Genomic DNA, 25,449 nt, shown 5'->3' on the forward strand with positions numbered 1-25,449 from the left:
GACTGAATGTTATTTATGACATTTGAACAAGTTTGTTTTAGGAATTTAATGCATTCTCAAAAACAATTACAACAATTAGCGTAGTAGCGTAGAGACACCATTTTCCTTGTCACAAAATCTTTTTTTTTTATACTACGTCGGTGGCAAACAAGCATACGGCCTGCCTAATGGTAAGCAGTCTCCGTAGCCTATGTACACCTGCAACTCCAGAGGAGTTACATGCGCGTTGCCGACCCTAACCCCACCCCCCTCGTTGAGCTCTGGCAACCTTACTCACCGGCAGGAACACAACACTATGAGTAGGGTCAAGTGTTATTTGGCTGCGGTTTTCTGTAAGGTACTTCTCCAGTTGGGCTCTGCTCTAGATCTGGATTGACATCTGCTGTGCTGTGCCCTACCACACAAGGCGAGATGACATTCACATTGCCCATACCTCTCTTTTGGACGTTGTTTAAGGACATACCCGGGTCCAAAAATCTACGACCAATAAAGAACAGAAACTGTATTAGAGTCTGTGCGGACAGAGTCGGGGAATGTATGGGAACCCATACATTTCACGAGTGTTCTGTTTCCACACAGACTCTACAAAAGTAGTATTTCAAGTCACACGCCGATATTTTGCAGAACCCATTTGTTTTTTAGGCGGATGCCACACTACATCCGATTCGCATATCGCTCCGACGTGCGAGCGGGATGTCGCTATAATACGCGCATAGCGTTGTCTCGCTCAAACTTCTTAAACTAATATTAATACTACTATTATGCTAATAGAAATATATCGCAATGATTTGGTTAATCAATGGTAATTTAGTTTTGGAAAATCGGTTGAAGCCAGAACGATAGGGGACGGATCAAGGCAGTTTTTTATTTGATTGGTTAACTTACCTTACCTAAAAAACTATACTTTAGACACATCACGTGTTATACAATAGGTTTTTTTTACTTATCACAAGAGATTTATTTCTCGAGGCATTGAGTTCACTTTTCCCGTCTCGACGAAAGACAAATTTCTCGAGAATTCTCGAGCAGAAACCCTAGACCCCCAGACTCCCATGAACCGTGGCAAAAAGACAGGATAACGCAAGAAGATGACAATTATAAAAAATAAAATTGACATCATTAATACTGTGTACACTTTTTACTGCAAAAAGGTTTTTTTTTTGTGTTACCCCTTCAAAAGTCCAAAGTTACCCGTTGTCAATGACATAGCTGGAACCAGTAATGCTTCTAGCCTTCTCGCTAGCTAGGAACAGGATCACATCTGCAATCTCCTCGCTCTTGGCAAGAAATGCCAGGGGAGAGATTTTCGCGCATTCCTGAGTAATAACCCTGGAATCTCCTTGATTGTTGTTTGTAGCAAATTCATTGTCGACCGGCCCAGGATTGACGCTGTTTACTCTGACCCCGGTAGAAGCTAGTTCCAATGCTGAACACCGAGTAAAATGGTCCAACGCCGCCTTAGATACGCAATATGGCAGGCCCGTGGGTGATTTGCTCGTGAGTGTTGATACTATGCTTGAAACGTTGACAATGTTCCCCTTAGTCTTAGCGAGGAAAGGAGCGGCTAAGGTAGTCAGCTGGATCGCCGCTCGAACGTTTAGTTTCATTACTTTATCGTACGCGTCTAATGCATTACCATTCAGAATGGATCCCTCTACAGCTATTCCAGCATTATTGACGAGTACATCTAATTTCCCGAAGTGGTCGACCGTTTGTGAGACGACTGTGCTAGCTTCTGTTTCATTGGCAAGGTCAGCTTGGATAATCAGTGGTTTTATGGCTAGGGCTTCGATTTGCTTGGCGACGGCTGAGAGCTTGGCCGGGTTCCTCGCGACGAGAGCCACGTCCGCGCCGTCCTTGGCGAAGAGTAACGCCGTTGCTGCGCCGATGCCGGAGCTTGCGCCAGTCACTACCACAACTTTACTATTGAAAGACATGTTTTTTTTTACAGTTAACGTCACGTTAGCAGTGAATCAAAGTTGAAACTGAACTATTTTTAACAAAAAATAACACTGATAAGTGTAGTACTGATAAAGACATCAAAAGAAGATAAGAAATTATCTATTTTGATATCTATCATAGTATAGTAATATTTGAAAAGACTGTTCACGTTAAATAACGCAAAGGTCATTGTATATTTGAGAGCAATGAACACGTAAATATTCTTATGCTCAACGTCTGTAGGTACAGTCAGCATCAAAAGTAGCGGATCAATTAACGCTTCATAAGTATCTACCATTCTATAACAACTTAACAAAAAGTGATGTCTTTAATATAGAACAACTAAGACTGCAAAAGATATAGTTTGGAACGTGAATTTTAGATTTTTTTCTGTATTTGGAAAAGTTATCTGGGATGTCAGATACTTTTGGCGCGTTGTTTCATCCGCTACTTTTGATGCTGACTGTACAAATATTACTGATTTTCATTGATTTTTTTCACAATAGAACGTTATTTTTTAACATTATATCTATATTCAATTATTCGCAGTATTCACACTGACGGTTTTAAAATATGACAGTAAAAAAATATAATAACTAAACAGGCATGTTGACTAATTGTATAAGGAATGAATTTCGAATGCAGAACGCTGACAGGATGATGTCCGACGTTTGACCAAATTCGGACAACGCCTTCAATTCGAATTAATGAATCGTCCATACATTTTCCAAGCCCGGCCGTTAGTTCGACGAATCCTGTATTTTGGCAAATGACATGTTGCCAACTTTTGTTTTATTAAAACATTTTTTTCCACACGCCACGTCAACATCAAAATTTTACTTATTAAAGAATAAAATTAGATAAAGAAGAACGATTTCTAAAATCTTCTATAGAAAGTGCTACTGAGTTAACATTTATAACAAGTTATTTATGAAACACATGTCCTGAAAAAGCTATCCTAAATAAGTACTGACAATATTATACTATGTTAACTTAATAATTGTAACATACTCGTATTACTCGTACGTGGACAGGCTAAAATAACAAATTGCCAAGATTAAACCATCCACATCGAAAGGAATGGTTATTTAAAGTGCAATAACTTTAATACTTATAAGGATCTCCAAATCTCGCATGAGAAATTGCGCTCGATATTTCTCACGTCGGGCGATGATGCCGACGATACAATATTTTGGCTCCGGCCATTTGTAAAACGTATCAAGTATCGGCTCTCGCTACAGACGCTTAATGGGGCTTCAAGTGATAAATGTGCAGTTACTGGTATATTCTGAAAAAAGATCATAAAATATTTTTCGGAAATACATAGATTTTTAGATACAAATGAATCCATAAAATTAATAGGCTCAATGATATTTTATTTTCTTATAGACTCGGTTCTCTGGAATGCTTTATTATTTAGACCGCAGATTGGCTTCTGAGCCTTGTAGCGGTGCGTCTAGTCTTTAAGAAACGCGATGTTGCCAGACTGAAAAGTGGCGCCATTATGGACCAGCAACTAAGCAATAACTATATAAATTTTCATACATTAGCCATCGAAAAACTCACACTTTTATCTCAAATCGGACCTAACTGATTCTAGCTCTTGGCGTAATTGCACTGCCTGTACCGATAATTGATATTTAATGTTCTTTTACGTTTAGGTTAACTGTGTTTACAAAAATATAATATTTTTAAACCAATATGAACAACCTGTTGCAATTATTTTGATGCCAATTACATCAATTATGAGAGGGCTAACAGGGCAATTAAACTGTTCTTACAACCAGTTGCAGCAATACAGTACTGTAATATTTCATTTATTTGGGTCACATTTTACTAACTTCCTGCCACAAAACGTAAGTATGGCGTAACAAAATAATTACCATTTTACGGCCCCCTAAATCTGGTTTAACAATCTAAATTTATTGTTACACTTCAGATTGCCGTAGTACATCACAATAGTGAAAATGCTACTAATTTGAATGATGGTGTTTAATAAACATTTACCGTTAAAAATAATATTCATATAATTTTTACAAAACCAAGTATAATTGGCCGAAGCGTTAGCGAAGGGGCTCGAAACTCGGGCAATCCAGGTTTTATATCGATTTTTTTTAATGTGGAAAAAGCAGAAAGATCTTAAGCGCCAATAGCGTCTATGGCGCTTAAAACCATTGTGAGTTCACTGTGATAATGACTCCACGAACTAATTGTGTTTCACTTTTACATTTTCTAAGATTAACGCGAGGTATACAGCTCATAGATCCACTAGTATACTACAGTCGTCCTAAATGTTATTGTACCTACTATATAATTATACTGGAGAACATGGTTAATTTAAGGCAAATATAGCCATTGATGCATCAATCGATTTAGCGATTAAAAAACGATAGGTATTAAATAGGTTGACAGATTTACGTGATGATTCAAATTTTTTAAATATTTTAATATTTACTTCTACAAAGAACTAGTACACGTGTAACTTTATTATGATCGTGTATATACATTTTTTTTATAATTTTGGAGCTTCCTGCAGAGTGAATGCCTATTTTAACAATATATTTTGTTCTGTTTGTTTTCCAAATGTTCGGTACATAACACGCGTAGGTTGCATCCTACGACATTTATTTAAGGGTTAATCATGGTATTTATAGTCAGTACGTACCACGCAATTTTTTTTTAAATCTTATTTGAGCCCTTTTAATCTTGTTTTTTTTTTTTATAAAATAGTTGACTGATATTTTGGTTGCCAATTTAAAGGCAAGTACCAGTATTAACTGGAACTTAACAAGTGTTTTACTCTGTATCTATTGTGTATGTGTGTGTGTGTGTGTGTATGCGTGCGTGCGTGCGTGTGTGTGTATGTATGTGTGTACCTATATCTATTTTGCTCCTGTTTCTGTCAAACCACTTTTCATTACGCCCTACTACCAATGGTAATGATGTCTTGTTCGAATATGGTAATAATATGAGATGTGATGTCGGTAATACTTTTATGGTAATAAACGCAATTTCGGCTCTTGCAATTTTTTTTGCATTCCTTGATGTAAAAAACATGGCATCGGCAGGTACTTACGGTTGATAGGCGTCCAACAATTTGGTCATGTGCGAGTTAGATTCGCTCATTGAAGGTTCGCAAAATTACCGGTTGAAAACTATTCTTGTAAATATAACCAATAAAAGTTCTTATATTCTTTTGACTAACCGAACGATCCCCAAATGCAAAAAAATTACGTGTTACGTCGCTACAGGAGTGTAACATTTAAAAAAATGGACGAAAACAGCGTTGCTACTTGTTACTTATAGCGTGAATACTAACTTAATAAAAGCTTTGTCGGACTGAAATTGGTTTTTCGGCGCGTTGAAATGAAATGCACTCTTGAAATTCTGTTTGTATCGTAGCTCAGACCGTTATTTAATTTGGATGTGGACATTTTATTTGGATTCGACGCAGCATAGGAAATAGTATCAAGTGAATAACTAGGTAGATAACTTTTCAACAATAGTAGCGTATACAGCCAGATTTGATTGCGATTGTAAACAAAATAATGTATAATTAATTCTTCATCTTGGATCAAAGCATATTAGGTAACTGAAACTTGGCAATTTTGGCATGTATGTAGCTTATTCAGGTATGAAAATAATACGTTTACTAAAGTAAACCAGTCGTCAAGTGGTTGTTTGACCACCTCCCCCCAATTTGGTGTTCCTATTTCATGTCCTTATTTAAAAGGTTGAAATAACAAAACTAGTAGGTGAGCGCGCCCTGAGTAGTTAGCAGATTTCTGCACGCTACAAAATAGCCGCTACCAACACGACATTGCGTCCTAATGACTCTGATTACGAGCAACATTCGCCCTTTAATGTTACCGCTCCTGTTCTGGTAATTACTTATTGACTGCAGTCGAGTTTGCGCATAGAAAATATGTTCCCGTTCTAGTATATGTACGTACGGGTCACAGTTATCATTTTTACAGTGCGAGCATCAATCAGCGGCGAATAGATTTCGCCAATAATGTATGTGTAAGTGAGTATTTTTGGTTTCTGCCTAATATAATCGTGGAATTAGATCAAGCGAAATTGTTTTTAAATTATTTGCTTAAGTCCTTTTGCCCTGTCAAACTGAGAGCTTCTCAGTTTGACAGGGCCAGAAACCTTGATGAGGAAAATAATTCGAAATAAATATAACAATATTTTCTTTCGCGGTCAGAGAATGCTGTCCTATCAGATAAAACATGCGTGGAAATATCGTCATTACGTTTGTAACAACAGGCCGCCAATCATCATGTTACGCGCGCGAAGCGCGCCGGCAATGAGTATTCGTTAAAATTTTCCGGCCTAGCCGCGCCGTACATTGAACTTTTAGGTTATTTATTCGGTTTTGGTTTTATTTCCACGCTTATTTGAGAAAAGCACTACACTGTGTTCATTATGACTTGCCGACAGTGTGTTCATTATATGGCCTTGCTTCGCTCGGCCCCTTTATATCACAGTCCCTGTATCCCGGCTTTTGTACCAATGTAGGTACTATAAAGTATCTATGATAATATTAGGTGAATTATCTGTCACTCGACTATATATTACTATTCTACGTATTCTGTTTCCGGACACTGGTTTTATTAGACACAGGAATGTAGTATCGAATTATAGTGTTTATTGCATTAAATACGACAGCTGAAGGAATGTTAATAGCAAACGTTATCTGATGTGAGATATAATCTACTTCAATATTACATTACGAAATTATGTTTACATCAGTAAAGGAGAACAAACTATTGCCCTCGAAGTTTCTTAACAATGATCAAGCATTTTAGTGGTTATAACAAGTAGTACATTAGAAATTGGTAGTTAATTTTAGTGACAAGCTTTTATGACGGTTGTGTTTTTCTTTTCAAGAAAATACGTGATCTTTAAGATTCTTATTTATGAGCAAACATTTTCGTTTAAAAATGTACGCTTACATTTCTACACAAACAATTTAACTTAAATATAATTTAAATTTACTTTTCACCTAATATTTATTTTATTTGATCTTGTCTATCTTCTAAATATTTTATTAATCTAAAAAGAGAACTAAATTGTCTTCAGTTCTTGGCCAAAATAAGACACATACATATGCATCTTCACACCCATGTGGGTCATACATATATTACGCCCGTAATTTAAGCTACGAACCCCGGACCTACCGCCTTCATTTACATAGCTTAATAACTTAATTTTTGTCGTATAATACGCGATAAGACCACACACGACCGCCGGACATATACGGACGTTAATAAACATTTTGTATCTGTAAGACACGTCACATAAGTTTGACTAACTTTTGTGTACGTTGAAACAAAAACCTTCCTAATTTACAACACTATAAAGCGGCTTTTGTCGTGAACCTTATATGGTTCTATATTGAAAATGGAACCATTATCTTTTGTTTTGCGGCACTGGTAGTTCCATTTTAGGTTCCACGGGTATTTTATGATGGCATTTTCGAATTTATTAAAAGAAAGCGCGCGAAAGTGAGAGCCGGTGGGTATTTGGCAAATTATTGCATATCTGATGGGAATTTAAGGTATTTTTATGTGTAAGCTTAAGGATTTAAGATAAGCAAACACTGTTGGCAGTTATCGTAAATTGTATAAAACTGCCGGCTACACCCTTTAAAAAGAGTTTTTTTAATGCATGAACTTGAATGGTACCTATACTTAACGTATTTATGGATTTCCATAAAATTACAAAAAAACAACCTATGGTAATGGGGTTGGCCGGTCGAAGTATTAAACAGATGGCGCCATCATAGCTTGCCCTGTCAATCCCTAGAATTGTGTCAAATTCTTGTTTTTTTTTTTTTTGGAATTTTGTGACCTGGATTCCAGTACTTTAAGCCAAATCTCATAGAACAAAACTAGAGACAGGGGCAAGCTATGATGGCGCTATCTATGCAAACCTTTGACAGTTGCCAACCCCATTGCTTGTTTGAAAAAATACCTACTGGAAAATTGAGGAACGGTCGAGAGAATAAGTGTATGGTTAATTGATCAAACTAACAAAAATAAAGAAGAGAATAAAAAGAAGAGACTTCACAAAAGGAAAATGAAAATGCGGATTTTCTAATAGTATATATCTGTAAATAGCAGTGTCTGACCAAGCCAAAAGCCTCGAGAACAGGAGGAAGAAGTATGAATAATAAACGTGTAGTGTAATGAACTAAAATATTTTCTTTAATTTGGCGTAACGTAACATTGCGAAGCGGTAGCAACGTTGTTTGAACTAAGTTAACGTACACATAAGCATGGACACCTTTTGCATGGATTATATACCATATATGCAGGTTTTGCATATATGTAGGTACCTATATAATGATTTCCTGAAAATAAGGTTTTCATGCGTTTCCGCGAAGGCCGACAGAGGCCGAGTTTACCCGTAAACTATTTTTGGAGTAGGCTTTATTTATGCATTCAGACAGGGCTGACACGTTACCTCAATAATACCTAATAGGTAGGTTTTACAAACCGGGGGGCTGGTATTCATGAAAAAATAAAATTGACATATTGGTACTATAACAATGAATGTCGAGTAATTAATTATATTTACGTAAAATTTTCTTACATTTCTATATATTTATGTATATAAATTTTAGTGATTTTTTTATAACTACGTCGGTGGCAAACAAGCATACGGCCCGCCTGGTGGTAAGCAATCACCTTAGCCTATGGACGCCTGCAACTCCAGAGGTGTTACATGCGCGTTGCTGACCCTTTAAAAACCTGTACCCTCCTTTTATGAAGAACCGCATACTGTATACCCTCGGGAAAACCTCGGCAGGGAGCTCATTCCACAGCCGGAGCGTCCGCGGGAGGAAATTCCTCTTAAACCGCACAGTGCGCGACCATTCTGGCTCTAGGGTATGAGGATGAACACCCTGCCGACAGCGAGCGGTGCGGTGATAGAAAGTAGCCGTTGGCATCATGTCAAACAATTCTTCAGAGCACAGCCCATTTTACAAGCGGTAGAACACACACAAGGAGGCAAAGTCTCTCATTAGACTTAAAGGTTCAATGCCGCTTGTGAGTTTGGGATCGTCGACGATTCGTACAGCGCGCCTTTGGACTGATTCGAAGGGTCCAAGCTGGCATCCAGGTGCTCCTGCCCAAAGGTGACAGCTGTACTCCATATGGGGTCTGACTTGCGATTTATATAGTAGCAGTCTTTGCCCCGGAGTAAAGTATCGCCTCGCTTTATTGAGCACACCGAGTTTTTTGGATGCAAGCTTAGCCTTCCCTTCCAGGTGGCTACGAAACTTATTGTTATTATAACTATATTCTAATACTTCTGTAATACATCATCAAAACAAAAGGTGCTACATTTCAGTACTAATTAAAGATATTAACCTACATATCGGGTGGTAATAAAATAGTTAATACAACAAATTCAAAAAAGCGTCAACTGTGCTACAAAAAATAAATGCCGTAATACATCAAACATCCATCATGAGCAAAACCATAATCAAACCACGCAAGAAAAATTTAGAATTGTTTATCAGTCACCTACGTAAATTTGTTTATGCACGATTAACCTATTCAATTTTCATGTTTTTATTTACAATGATATCAGCTATTGTTTATTGTTATTTATACTTATTCAACATCATTCAGAATCCACAAACACAAAATATACCTTTGTATTACCTTAAGTGCACTGCGGCAACACCGGCAACCCTATGTCGGTTGTACGAGTAATGGAAAGCTGAATGTTTAATGCGGACTGCGTGGACTAACAGGCGTCTAGGGGTGTGCCAATAATCGTGGAGGAGCGTGTACCGACCTAGTCCTTGGCTTACCTTAACTATTATTGTAAGGTTAGATAAGTATGATATAAATAACATGTAAGAAGTATAGGTACCTGTTATACACTTATAAAACAGTTGTTTATGGTGTTCAGATATAAAAATATTTTTAGATTTTATTGAACAAGTACAAACGGCGAACTAAATGGCTTACATATGACTATGACCAACTAGTAGTAAAGTTAGTTGTCAAGTACCTAAGGTGTTAAACCAGCTCGTTTCACGCGACGCGATACTAACATTGATTATTAATTCTCATAACTGTATTCCTATTTTTTTTAAAGAAATGCAACACATTTAACGGATTTTTTAAAATATACCTAGTATTAAAATAAATTCTTAGCTTCGAGAATGCCAAATCAATCAGCTGCTTACCGAATCTGTGACCTCAGGTGATCAGTTTTGACACGCACCAAAGTCAAAAGCATCGTGCCCAAACTTGACCTTTGTTGCACGACATTGACACTCCAAACTTGAACCCGACGTGGGAGACGTCAGGCGATCGAGTTGATAGCCGGACGAATTGTTTGGGTTGAGTTACGTATAGGTGTGGACTGACTTTTGATGGCAATTGGGATGGCGACTGAGGTTTTACAAGTTCTATTATTTTTGGTAATCGAATTGGGGATTTAATGCTTGCAAGAAAACACATGTAATACATGCAATAGTAAACTTTAAAGAATTAAGGTACACAAACAAATAATCCGATTTTGATAAAACATATCTAAGAACCACCGCTAGAAAAACTGCTTTCATATAAAAAAAAACCGCAACCGAATCGGTTCACCCGTTTAAGGGCCACAGTGCCACAGACGGCCATACTTGTACGCCCCTCTTTTTGCATGTGATTATTTATGTCTCCAATTATAAATATTGATAGACATTCGAAACAGCTTAGGTGTATCATAAAATAAGTCTAAGGAATTTTAATTCTTAATTTTAACTGCTTAAAATATCTTCAGGAACATTTTTATTCGCATGGATCTCAGTGCAAGGTAGAAAAAAATAGTCTAGGTAGTTTAAGTAGCTGAATGGAATAACTGCAGATATTACAAACGATCCTTTATGCAGACGCTGCCGTTTTCAAAGCAGCTTAGGAACATTATTACTTCTGGATTGAAAAAGTTCGCCTAGCTGAATTCAATACGAACCTTATGTATCAAAAAATATATCTTTCAGCTTAAGTAATTTCTCAATATAAAATTGGTAGTGAAATCATATATTTGATTACGGTGTTTAATGCCTTACATACAGGTGTTTTGAGCGTTTAATAATACGAGTGTTTGAAGTGTAGGCATCATTATAATAGTCAGGTATAGATGTAAATAAGCCTACTGTTTATTATTGTGTGCATGATTTTTGTTCATTTGATATACACGTAATAGAATCTGTCTGGCCAAAAGGCACAATCTCCATCTACCAATTCTTTTCATAATAGGAAGATAATCCAAATGTCTTCATTGTGTTATTGCATAACCGGTGTTATAAAATTCTAAAGCGACATAAACCAGATAATAAAAGGCGTGTGAGAAAAGTAGCACGTCAAAGATATATTTAAATAATCTGCAAGTGTATGACTGTTTACAATTTTTTGTACATATTAATATTTTGTTATGTGAAACAATGACAGCTGTAAAAAAGTAAAACTGTGAAAAACTAGCTGCTGTAAGAACAACTGTAAAAAAGTGATGAAATAAATGCATTTGTATTTTGAATTTAAATTCGTATTCATACCTAATCTAAGCAAATTTATCATCTCAAATTTATAATTATACGCATAACGGTTGTATCCGAAACGTTTAAATGTGTTAATTTAATGAATAACATAATTTGTTGATAAAGTTTAACGTGAGACTTAATGTAAAAGAAATATGTTTATTTCCTAGGACTTAGACCCTAGCCTTACTTTGTAAGAATGTTTTGTATATGTGTATATATATATTTTACTTGTTTATCAATTTATTACTATTGCACTATGTTATTCAGTTATTATTTATTATATGTTGTATTTTATTAAGCTTACTATCTTCATCTTAATGCTATAATAAATGTTATAATCATGGAAAGTAGTTAAGAGTAGTAGGTATCATAAAATTTATAAATCTAGGTAGTACTACATAAGGTCTTGCTGAAGGGACCCGAGAAATAGCAAGATCTAACAGCTAGTAGTTATATTGTAAAGCTTTGAAGGTAATTCTGTTGATCAGTTTATTGACACGCTAAGTATTAGATACTTACGGGATCTGTACCCGAGGGCCGCGGAACGCACGGTCTGAGCATGCTCGCTTAACGCTGACGCCGACCGCCGTACATTTATTGTAACCAATGTATGGCTTAGAACACCATGCGATTAATATCTTGCGGTTTCAAAACAGCAAAAGTACGACATGCTTCATAAGCGCACGCACTTGCAGGACTGAAACCGCAAGAAATTAATCGCAGTGCGGGCAATGTGGCGGTTGGCGTCAACGTGGAACGTACGCGCATGGCACGCGCGTTTCGTGGCCGAGCGGTTAAAGTGGGCAGTACTGACTGAATGGTCTTTTGAGTTATTGGTAAACGGAAATACAAGAATTTATCGTTTGATGGTACCATAATAAGCACTTTATTATTAAACTTCAACTTTTCAATTTTTTTACCTAAGTACTTACTTAAAATGCTAACCATTCTCGCCTACATTTTTATATTTGCCGCCTTTTTTCTACTAACGGAAATGGTTGACAGACTGTATATTGTCATAGCTGTAACAAAAACTACTACAAGACATAGATATATGTAACTAATGTTTATTTCAAATTACATTTATTTGAAAATGAGAGCGTAATTTCCATTGTGGTAGCGGCTAGGTTCGTGAGACAAAATAGCAATGGTACAATCAAATGGTATACCTGTACGGTACCGACTGCAGTGTGATCGTTTTATACTTCATACCTCATAGTGGTTAAAAACTATGTGGTGGTGTTAACTTTTGATAGTTTGTAAAATATCATATTAAAATTATATTTTTCGGCTAAGTAGCTTTAACAAGTTGTTTACCCCTAGAAAGTTTCTGCTCACTGCTGTATAGATTCGAATTCATCTGTTTCCTATTCCTCGCACAACGCGTCCCATTAATCACGAGTATTGATGTCCCTCCTAGTGTTACCGTCATTACTTCCTATTTCACAATCGGCTAACGACCCGATAGTGTCAACCTGCGGCCTAAACCAGTAATGTAATGGTGATCGTCATCAGTTTACTTTTTATTTATTCATACAATAACAACGATGACTGTCACGAATGTTTAAATAAGTACACTCTACCTGATTTCATAATTTATTTCAGTTTAACTAACTTTAGCTACATCCGTTAGGTAAATCACTACCAAATAACGACATAGCCGCAATATTAGTATAACTATTTAGTCATTTACTTTCCCCACATGCATCAACTTAAATACTCATGTAGTGGCGGGATTGATGGGGGGGTTCCAATCAGCGAAAGACAATGTTAACGACAAGTACGACGGTAACAGTTAACAGTGCAAGAAAAAAGGTAACCAGTTCGTGTGAAAGGGTGGACCCACAAAAGTATGCAGGAGCAAACTACTAAACGACCAAGTACAAATACTTAGTAATCCTTATCTGTCTTCAAGCATATGTTATGTTGTGAGAAAATACTCAGAGTAGCAGAATACTCCGTTCAATTAGCATAATCGTATTACCTACCCAATCTACGAAGTAAATAAATCAAACTTAGAAGTTAACTATTCTATGGAAGACAAACGCTTGCGTGTTCTATCTCGACGCCACCGCCATCTAGCAAACAGTTTGCAAACTAATGTCTAATACATGCCATGAAAATGTGAAAGACTAATTGCTTGCGCGATCTAAATCAACGCTAGCGCCATCTAGCGAGCAATTGGGTAAACTTTCCGTATTGGAAGTGGTATGTTATGTTACACTCATAAAATAATAATCATAGATAATTAGTTAATAGCATGCACGCGTGCGTGTGTGTGATTCTCATGAATTTTTGAAACCGCAAGAAATAAATCGCATTGCGTTCTAAGCCTTAATTTGTTAATTTTTGTTTTATCCATTTCTGACATTATACGTATGTCCAAATGATTGGTTAAGACAAACTATTATTAGCGAATTGTGCATTGTAGCGCGTTTATGGATAACGCTATAAATGTTTAGTGAGGTGCTAATTTTATTATTTCCACTATTATTCATTAATATCTGTGCTACATTACCTGACACAGTCACCCGTATCAAGAAAATTAACATTTTGATTCAGTCATTTCAGATAATGTTACTGTTAGGTATGACGCCCACTACTTTCGTTTATATTCAAATACAATAATAAAATAGATAATGTGACCCAACACCACAGTTCTCACTCAATTAGAATACTGTTTAAAATAGTAACCGTACCGGAACCTGTTAAAACTTACCAAGAGTAATTCTATCTTCATAATCTTGTTATTGTGTAGGTACATTTCGTCATTTGGTTGTGACATTTCTGATAAATTAACCGTGTTAACAGCTGACATCATATCCATAACCATTTCATAATTAGTTTATAAGTTCGAACCCCTCTTGGATAATAAATACCTACCTATAATAGTGGCTCTGTGAGCTGTTGAATAAATGTATAGCTACGCCATTTTGAAAATTTTAACAAAAAACTATTTAATCATCGAACTTGCTCACAAAATTCCACGAGAATCGGTTGAGAATTGCGACCTGTAGAGAAGAACATCAGGACATACGAAAGAATTTTGCCCAAGCTGAAGCGGAGACCTTCGGTAAAAGTTTTTACCCTCTTTTGTTTTATGTTTGAACTTTCATTTAGATCAATACAAAAATAATATTTTGCAATATGGATATGAATACTCGTATATCAGTAAAACAAATACAAATGAACGAACAATGATATGAATGAACGAATATAGATGGTCATGAGCTTTATTAAACTATTTCCCTAAAGATTTCATGTGATCATTATAGTGGATGGTAAAATAAGAACAAAATCGATTATTTCACAGTAAGAATTACATATGTTACGAAATAGATAGTGTTCAAAAAACGATCGTGGAGTATTTTGTTATGATATAAAATGAATTGACACCAATTTGTAAGTTGGGTCAAATTTAAAAGAGAGTGTCATTATTAGTTTATTACAACAATACTTAACTATCTTAAACTCGATACTTATTGAACGTTCACGTCACCTAACGCACTATAGCAATGATGTGTTCGTTTTATTACGCGTTATGCTTGTAAATTGCTTATTAAATTCGATTTCAAAGTATTTTAGTAATAATCGAATTCCACGTTCTAAAAAACATTGATTAAAATATTTAATTCGTGCTTCTTATTACCTAAATATTTCTTAAATACTTTGTCTATTTCTTAGTTCTTGGATATTTGCGATGATTTATATTTGGTGGCGTTCAATATACTCCCTTGTCTATAGGGGTATTTAAATATTTTCCCCGCTCTATCAGTTTAAAAAAAATCAAAGTTTTGAAGTACCCACTTCCCGCTTCTCGCCTCATTTTTTGCATCGTGATATCCTAATACCTAAATATCAGCATTTCTAAACTTTATGTGGCACAGTATAGTATATTGATTTCCCTTTGTGAGTCACTGAAATGACTCAAATCGTGAAAGTTATAGTTCTATTGATATTTTCTCACCTATTCGTTATTTGCGATGTTATATTTATTCAAATGATTCTAGTAAATTCATAGTAATGTTTTATTTATTGTCAAACCGTTAGCCATGACGCTATCGGCGAAATAAATCTCAAAGTTATTACCATTTAGTTCAAGGAATATTAAGATATCGCTACTGAATTGTTTTGGTCATTACAAAACTGTCAGAAGGAATAATGCACATTCGAAACAAAGTACCTAAAGAATAAAATTTGTTTTAGAGTTTCCTTAAAAAAAGACAAGACTGCAGTGCAATTTTGAATAAAAGAATATAAATAAATTGTAAATGACAGTCACGAGATATAACTTTTTCAATTACTCGTTGTATACAAATCATTACTTACTATAAATACTTTTTCAGAGACAAGTAAGTATAAGGAATTATGAAAATAAGCTTTAAAATAGACATAGTCATAAAGTTATTGGGAAACAATTTAAACATTATACTATCTATATCTGTATATTTTTATAGTCGGAAGCTGCAAATAGCACTAAACAGCTAAATTTACTCGTAACATCCTTTACGGAATTAGTCATAAAATAAAGTGATACAAACTTGAGGAAAGTTACAACAAGTTCTGGTTATAATAAAATTATAAGGAAGTGGCTTTTGACGTAGCGCTAATTATACGCACATTTGTCAATTAGCACATACTTAACTATGACAAAGTAAAATAGTTTCACATAGTAAACAGTGTATTACAAAAGTCGAATATAACGATGATTTTCAAACATTCCCATTTACAAAAAGGGTGGACCGCTACCAGGCACCAGTACCACCATAAAGCAATTTATATTATTTTATATTTATATTACTTTTTAATTACGGGTATCTAGCTTTTATTAGCGTTGATTAGCTGGAAGGCATCCCTTGTAGCGTCATGTTCACCTTTATACCTTAATTTCAGTATATTTTATGTAAACATGAAAGTAAATTACTACTACTACCTAATTATAAGATATCTCTGAATTCCTTGTGTCGTAAATGTTATTAACAGTCCGCCGGACAGTATCGGCCTACCAGTTGTTCGGAACTGTAATTTTTTTGTTCTAACTGACATGCCGATACCGGCATAGGCCTCCGCCAACTGTATCCATCAAGCTCTTCTACCACCCTCGTCCAGTACTGTCCCAGCGTCAGACGAATGTCCTCTTTCCGTTTCGTAATTGTATATGCTTTATGCAAGCTTTTAACTTGCCCTGTTAGTATGCATGTGTATATTAGTTGGTTAGCTAGTGTGGGCCAAATCTTGGAAGCTACAGTTTACCGGCTCTCCGTTTTGCGATTGAGCTGAAATTTTGCATAACTATATATCGGATACAAATAAATCGGATAACAATGCAATATTATGATGACATGGAGTTGATCTGATGATGGAGACAGAACGTGGCCATGGGAACTCTGTGATAAAACAACGCAAACTAATCGTGTTTGGGGTTGTTTAAAATTGTCTTGAATTCTTGATGAGTGTAAGATGTATGTGGAAAGAAAAGTACAGTCAACGATAAAAGCTTGTACCAAAAAATAAATTTATGGAAAAATAGTAGGTTAACAAGGGTGGAAAGTGAACCATATCACCTGAGATATGTTGTTCGAAGGTGAGATGATTACTTTTACCTGAGTTAAACACTCTACTTTTCATTTCGACTATGAGAAAAGTCAAACACAAGAATTGTAGGTTATGACTGAAATTAGTGCCATTTAAATTTATGATCGGAATAAAATCTAAAACCATAGACAATCCGATCTCAAATTGGGGTGTGTCTGAAACAGTCTTAATGTATTCGCGCCTTAAAAAAAGTGAAATTGAATAAATGAATGTAATGAAATGATAATATTTTAATCATTCATCGTCATTTATATTGATTTATTTTAAATTTTTTTTGTTTATTTCATACATTCAAATATTAAATATAAGTAGCATAATTTTTTTATAATGCAATGCAATAGACATTTCATTGCAATAATACTTGGTCCGAAAATGCGGATGCTAATATAAGAGCTTTTAACTGAATAACATGGCATATATGGCTGTTAGCCGTTGCTCGAAGTACAAATAAAAAAATAATACTTTCCATCCGGCTATCAGCCTATGAAAGGCGAACTTTCCGAATAGGAGAGATGAAAACTTATTTTGTAGTACAGCCTTTAAGGTACCATATAACAACTTGTCTGCTCCAATTTTCAATTGGGCAGCATAGCGTGAGCTGTCCATCACGGTTTTCTTTCTTATCTTTGTGTTTCTGACCTTTTCTGCTCTTCATAATTTCTTTCAAGTTTAGTGACCCATATGTTTTCCACCCGTTGGCTATTCTTTTATTTATTGCCTTATAAATCATATTTTTGGCCGACGTTACTAAGATAGGGTGACTGCCATAGTCATTGGCCACTACATAGTAATATAGTGTAAGGTGTACGCATAAAAAACCCGCAATGTGATTGTAGAGTTTAGCCGTTTGGAACACGCATACTAGAGGTTAAAACAATTTTTTAATTGCAGTTCATAAAAAAAAATCCCCTAGGAGGGAAGTCCCGAGTCTTTTTTATTGTATGGGTTTTTTTTTAGAAATCTTTCGTGTGTGGATATGAAAGGGCTTTTCTAAGGCGATTCTAAAAATATACAACATCATTACATTTTTCTTTCAATTAAAAGAAAACTAATTTTTAAAACATACCAAGTTTTGGCTCCTCCGGATACGAAATGGCTGATTTGTACAATATACCACAAATGATACATATCCTTATATTTAAAAAAAATATTGTCTTTTAGTATTTTTGTTAATTTTTCTATATTACAAAATGAGACAGTTCTATTTCAGTACCTGACTTATGGAACTGTACTGCAGATACGGTACATATGAGTCATAAAATGATACGTAATATCCATATATCCAACGAGAATACCTCTTTAACCCTTTTACTGCGCCTTTTCATCTGGTTTATTTCACGTTAGTTTTTCCCATACAAAAAGAAAACTCTGCACTCCTCTCCTAAAGGAAGTTTTTTTAGGAACTGCGGGTCAAAAAAATTGTTTTGACTTGTGCCAAATGGCTAAATTGTAGGTACATCGATTTGCGGTTTTTCTTTGAAATTGGGCTCGTACGGTTTCCAGTACTTTTTTTGTATTTGTTAGGAGTGGCCAATCACTATGTAGTGGCCAATAACTATAGCAGTCACCCTATATAGTTTTAATAGCAAAAATAAATAATTTACAGTATGTCACAATTTGTTTGACATAAAGGATCGATATAATATTAGGTAAATAGATACGAATATGTCAGGATCCTAGTAAGTGGAAATCCGTGATCTGCCCAAAACAAGTTTGATTAATGATTACATAGAAATATAGAAAGTACATACTCATCACAGATCATAATGGTGCAGAATTGTAGAAATATATATGAAAGTTATCCGAATTCGAATAAAACTCGCAATAAAACCTGCGATTTGCATATTCGTGAAATGTGAGCACTTTGAATAATCTTCTGTTAGCTAGTCCCGGCATTTCAATGTGTCTACAACATAACATGACGAGTTTTATTTGTTCCCGCATTTTGTGCCACGTTAGTGGATGTGCTGACGTCACTACATGTTTCGTTTCAGTAGTTTAAGGGGTATGCTGTTTTAAACTTTATTTATATACATTATAATTCTATTTAATGTAATGTATATATTTTAGATTATATTTAAAACCGGAATAGGGAATTTATTTTGATTCGACGCAGGTTTCACTGGTCGTGCTCGCGGATAACTGCAATGATGTCCCAGAAAATGTTAATACAGAGATTTGTGTAACTTTGACGTGACTTTAATGTTTTGACCCGGTTATATATGTTTTGAAATGTGTCCAAAACGCGAAAGTTTTAAATGTTATAATGTACATAAATAAGATTTTAAATCAAGCGCCAAAAACTTTTTCTCGTAGAGGTTTACCAGACTCATAAACTGAAAAAGCTATCTACTTATTTTCTCTCCGTTGCAGGACTCATTGACGATTAAGTAGTTAGTTAGCTTTTAACTCAATCAAGGCCCCAGGAAGCGACGCCGAGCGATCATTACACGATTTACACAAGCTGTCTAAGAAAACCTTTTATTATATAACATGGCCTCCGTTTTGACTAGACCTTGGACGTATCATTTGTTTGTCTTAAGTATGTAATTATGTTTTCACGCTGCCGATTGCCGATAACTTAAGTTTTAAACGAGCCGACAAGGCCGGCAACCTTATTATACATATCGACACACGTTTGTTAACTTTGATTAGTAGCTTTAAAAAAGTACAATGGAAAGAACAAATTAATATGTATCCATAGGTATTACGTATGTTATCGGATTACTTTCAGGTAGACGGTTTAGGCAGGTAGTGTTGATAATTACTAATTAGGTTAGGTGCGAATATAGCAGATTCTCTGAATATTTTTATCCAATTTTTACTGCGGGCTTGATTGGCAGTTATGAAAATGGTCAATCTTTAGTCTATTTAACACAATATGCTAGAATGGGTACTGGGTTAAAAAATGGCTTCCTTCCCAACTTAAATTTTCTCAATCCCTAACAACACCATCAACCCTCTTAAAAATTTAACATTTTATACTCAACGCCTTACCTCTTTTACAACATCCCTTTCAGTCTTAATGGAAAATCCTTCGAATCATTCCATTGATGAAAACCCGGCGTTAATCCTCATACAAAGAGAATTAAGCTCTACATATACGTTTTAAATACGAGTACCTAGCGTGTTTGAATCCTGTTTACACTGCGTCACGATATTGTCTATCAAATAGCGATATAAGAACTTGCACAATTCTGATATAATTACTTACCCATAATACCACAAATACCACAATTATAATTACAAATTAATTTATTCTGACATCGAACATTTGGGGCAATACTATCCACATCACGCATCTTAAATATCACATTGCCTGTACCTAAAGCAATTTTAAAAACATACAAAACACTTCAAAGGGAGCTAAGAAATAGCCCTTAATATATCGGTGAACGATGTTAGCTCTGTAATCCCACACATTTTCATAACCATAGTGATAAATATAGTAGGTAGTAGGTATGATGTGAAGGGTCTCTTATGCTGTACAATGTTCACATAACATAACAACATAATGTTAACTGAAGTTGTCGCATATAGGTAGAGAGATTAATCGGCTTTGTGATTTAACATGGCGATTAACGCTGAGATATGATACTATTTACTTTCAAAAATATTTTAATGATTTCATTTAACTTCGTTAAGCAATTTATCCATATTAAACATTTTTCGCGTGAAGTAATAAATAAAAACTATTTAATATTTGTATTGATTACTACTTAAAATGAATTAAATAGATATCAAACACGAAAGAACAAGTGAAGTCGGCTTCCAATGCCGGCTGGAATCGAACCAGCGTCTTCTGCATTCGCGGCAGTTAATAAAATATTTTGATATTTTGTTCCCTAATATTTAAAAACAGTTCAAATCGCTATAAGCCTAATATAACGTTTATTTTTCTTTTTTATAAATAAACATATTAGATCAACCTATTACTGTGTCATTACCTTATTGTCCTATACGCCTGCGTCACACCCAGGAGCGTACCTACACGAGTACACGTTATATTCAATTATGAATAAATATTAAATTATGCAATTTTATTTATTATACTTAATATGTGTTTGAGTTGTCTATTCAGCTATAAACAATTTTAATAAAACGCGGTGATAACTCCAACGATATTTTTGCACTATTAAATCATAAACGTAAAAAAATCATGGAAGCTGTCTGTTCCACCATTTCAATATATTGACGAAATATTCAGTTCCACAGAATAAAAATAAACGTTCTGGTCCCGATACTACCGAAATATTTTATTTGTATGTTAATGTTTGTATATGACACCGTAAGAGTGTGCACCCGTTAGTTTATAATCTAACGTAGGATAGGTTAGGTTAGTTTGTAATCTAACTACCGTCAGTTTATAATGTATCTAGCAAGATTATAAACTGACTAGTGCTGACAATTTTACGGTGACATATACATCCTTTTTTTGTATTTTGTATGTTAATTTGTGTATGCGTATGTGGATTTGACGTAATCGTAGTATATTGACGTGAAATTTTCTTTTCAGGTATGTATGCAGCTACTAAATTTGAAAACACATTTTCAAGATACACTGACATCCATTTTATAATGTAAGTACCTATTCTGACATTCGAACATAGTTATTATTTTACAATGTATATTCAATATATTAATACATCGATGGGTAGGTATTTGCGATGTCATTAGCTCAACCTGCACCGTAGTTTTCCTTTTAGTAGAGAAAAACATCGCGAGATAACCGACCGACCCAAAATTAACCAACTTCAACCTAAAAAAGGCCTATTTTTGTGGGTTGGAAGGAAGGACTATATATAGAGAAAGCTCTGGAAGAGTTATTTCAAACACCGCAGCCGAATAAGGCTAAGATGACTATGTCAGCTTTGCGCGCTATTCAAATAGTAGCCCAAATGTCACCTGCAGGCTCTGAAAGTTCTGCATATAGCGCAATATATGAACACTGTTGCTACCCACGCTCGGGTGAAGATGCAGGCTTTGATCTATTATTAGCCGAGCATTCATCGGCACGTTTGATCCGGAGTCGATTGCTCGTAAACTCAATTCATTCAGCGGTCGAGGCGATTTGGACTTTAATGAATTTTCATGGTCAGAATAAGAATAGCATCTACTCGTCCTGTATGTAGCTGTAATGTATCAAATATTATAAATATATATCTATATCTATACAAATTTACATAAATATCTAGCTGTACCTACGATTATTCGATAAAATAACGGTATATACATATTACAAAGCTTAGGTTACTTATATTATATTTTTCAGAAGTTTTTTTTTACGAATGTAATAAGTAGATTTTGGTAGACTTAAAATTAACTCTATGATCTATTATTGCAGTAAATGCTTAGACATAGGCACTTGTTAATCAAACTTACAAAGATAACATTTGCCTTTTATTGCTGTGACAAATAACAGTATAGTAAAGTCAATTTATCACCTCTTCAATTCGCTACCAAAATATTCGTGCTGAATCAATAGCACAATAAAAGTCTATCAATATGTCAATCAATCAAATAAAATGAACTGCCTATTGGCACAGACACAGACGCGTAGAACGAAGAGAGAGCACTCGGTAAATAAATCGCATGCTGTTTTTGACAAGGGTTGTGATTGATGGGAAACTGAAGAAAATCGAAGCATTAGCTACGGTGGTTAAAAAGGCTTTTTCTTAAGATATAAATTAACATAGAAGTGACCTACATATTTCCTTTTGTTAACTTAGGTATTTTATCTGTAAATATTTTACCACGTTGCAAAAGAAGTTAAGAAAATATTTGTAATTGCACGTGTACAAAATATATACAAGTTTTATCAGAGATCCTGAGATGTGATGTGAGTGCTAGTTATATATTCTGAGAATAATATGTAGCTTTCTTCTTTGAATAAATGACGAAGACATTTTAAAGCTCACGTGATCTGTATTCTCGCAATGGCTTTATTTAAATATGATTTTGTTTCCTTTTTATTTATTTTTATTTACAGAGTTAGGGGTAATACGAGTCGGGTTAAAATAAATGTAGGGAACATCAGATGGTATACGTATACGTACACTTATAATATTATCCATTGAGTGACACATCTTAATGCAAGCTCGCTGTAGCTCGAGTGTTTGATATTACAGCGTGTGAGGTCCCGATGACACTATTTAAATTGTCTGATCTTCCATTACGTTGTACGTATTGTTTACTAGAATAAATTTAATGTGTGTACATTTGAGATGACGCATACCACATAAGTATACATACATATGTAAATTAAAGCCTTTTAAATTGTTCATATTATTTTCTTGAGAATTTTTGAGAAAATTAAAATAATTTATTTTTTTGCATTCAAAATTCAAGATTTCTTTGTGAATTACGCTGGAGAAATAATTGAAATTAAAATAAAACGAAAGGCAATGAAACTACTCGAACATAATCAAATTATCGAAATTAAAGGAGCACGCGTATCCATTGCATTTTAATGTTACTGATATACATCGTATAACATTAAAACTTTTATTTGTGGTCTGGACTTGATGAAATTAGCACTCATCAACAGCAATACAACAACCGATAACAGTGCAATAAATGAATTGAATTAATGCAAAAATATTGTATACAATTCAAACCTATATTCCTCAGTATTGTGTCAGAAAGTTTTTTATTCAGGAACAAGAAATGTGTGTAATTTGTTAATGGATCTGTCCCTATTTGCTTAATTGACATAATTTTAGCCCTGGTTAAGCTCATGACATGAGTATGTATATAGCACATACTCATGTCGGGATACATAAATGATTATTCGCCGTTATGCTGTGGCTATTGTGAATATTATTTAGTGGTGTATATTTAGACGATTCGCAAGTCATAATGCTCTTTAGTTAATTGTTGTATGTGTCGCAGGCAAATGGTAAATTTCGCCTTTTTCAAACGGCGTCGACATTATATAAAACATGAAAAGTTATTAAAATTGCCGAAGGTAAATAGTAAAAAGTCCGCATTTTGTGTAATACCGTATAATATTAACAGCGCCGTTTGCAATTCGCCTCGGCATTTTGGTTGAATTAGTTCTTTAACTAACCACGCGTGGCGCTGCACATCGAAACAGTGAAAAACGCTGGGGTATCCATCAAATCTGGAGTTCGTCGGACATATACGGGACGCGGGGGGCGGGGGAGGACCTTCTGCCCTCGTGTTACAGGCTGCTCTCCCTCCGCGCCTCCAATATCGCAATTGCTCTTAGGGGTAGTACAGACAAGACCACATGGATATCCGGGTGCTCTGATTCGGTTTTGGGTGGCCTTGAGATTTTGGTGGTCTGGTATAAGAGTTAATATAAATTGATAAAACAGCAAACCATGGTCACACTTAGACAACCATTACGTTTACGTTAACACTATTGAGCGCACTAACAATATGCCTTCGCCAATTAGCATAACGTTTCAAGCTTGTAAAATGACGACACCGTTTGTAAAAGGCCGAATCTTATAATTTGACTGCAATATATGCATCGGTGACATAAAAATAATGACTATTACTCTTAGAAGCCGCTTTTGATACCTGACATTTTAAATATATCTTCTTCCTCGCGTTGTCCCGGCATTTTTGCTACGGCTCATGAGAGCCTGGGGTCCGCTTGACAATGAGAACTAACATTTTAAATATATATGAGACAAAAAGTGATGTATTTAACACAAATTATCATTTTTGAAAATCGAGCGACTACGAGTATAACAAATACCTAGTATATTTCAAGAAGTATATTTCAAGCTACTGGAACTAGACAAGAATAATACTTTTTCAGCATAAATGTAGTTATGATCTGACCCTTATAACTTAAGTATGAAGGTTCCCATGAGCCGTGGCCCAAAAGTCGGGATATACGCGAGGAAGCTGATGGCGTGTACAGTTATAACATATGTTCTTGCCAAAAATAAGAAATGAATAAAACCATGTAAGCCTTAGAAAATTTTAAATATAGTCAATATCCCAACAGCGATTAAACTTATGTAAATAATGAAAAAATGCGTTTAATATAAAGAGCCCTATCACTTTATTCGACTACGTGCAAAACACCTTGTTACCTACATTATGTATTTTAAAGTTTTAAGTCCCGCAGTTTAATCTTTAAAAATATAATTACATAAATCGACTATTTAAGGTAAAAAGTTCCCTTAAATTCACACTACATTCTTTAAACTTTCTGAGTACCCCCAAAATAATAAAAGCCATGAAAACCTTTATAGTAACAACTATTCTAGACCTAACAGAACGGTAATAAGAATTAAATTGGACTGCATGTCGGCGTACAGTTAAGGTCTTATTAGCTTTAGGCTGTAAACTGTCGTTTCCCAATCACTTCCAAA

At 35.0% G+C, this 25,449-nt stretch overlaps 2 protein-coding genes across 4 annotated transcripts in view; one reads left to right on the forward strand and one right to left on the reverse strand.

Annotated features, from left to right (window-relative positions):
* LOC133534403 (rho GTPase-activating protein 7) overlaps positions 1-25,449 on the forward strand; it is a 345,027-nt gene that overhangs the window by 146,133 nt on the left and 173,445 nt on the right. The gene's annotated exons all lie outside the window — the stretch shown is intronic.
* On the reverse strand, positions 1,187-3,549 carry LOC133534406 (3-oxoacyl-[acyl-carrier-protein] reductase FabG-like). Its single transcript, XM_061873500.1, has one exon. The coding sequence runs from the start codon at positions 1,935-1,937 to the stop codon at positions 1,188-1,190; it is 750 nt and encodes a 249-aa protein (XP_061729484.1). The 5' UTR covers positions 1,938-3,549; the 3' UTR covers position 1,187.

Source organism: Cydia pomonella, chromosome 2 (assembly GCF_033807575.1).
Source record: "Cydia pomonella isolate Wapato2018A chromosome 2, ilCydPomo1, whole genome shotgun sequence".
Lineage (NCBI taxonomy): Eukaryota > Metazoa > Arthropoda > Insecta > Lepidoptera > Tortricidae > Cydia > Cydia pomonella.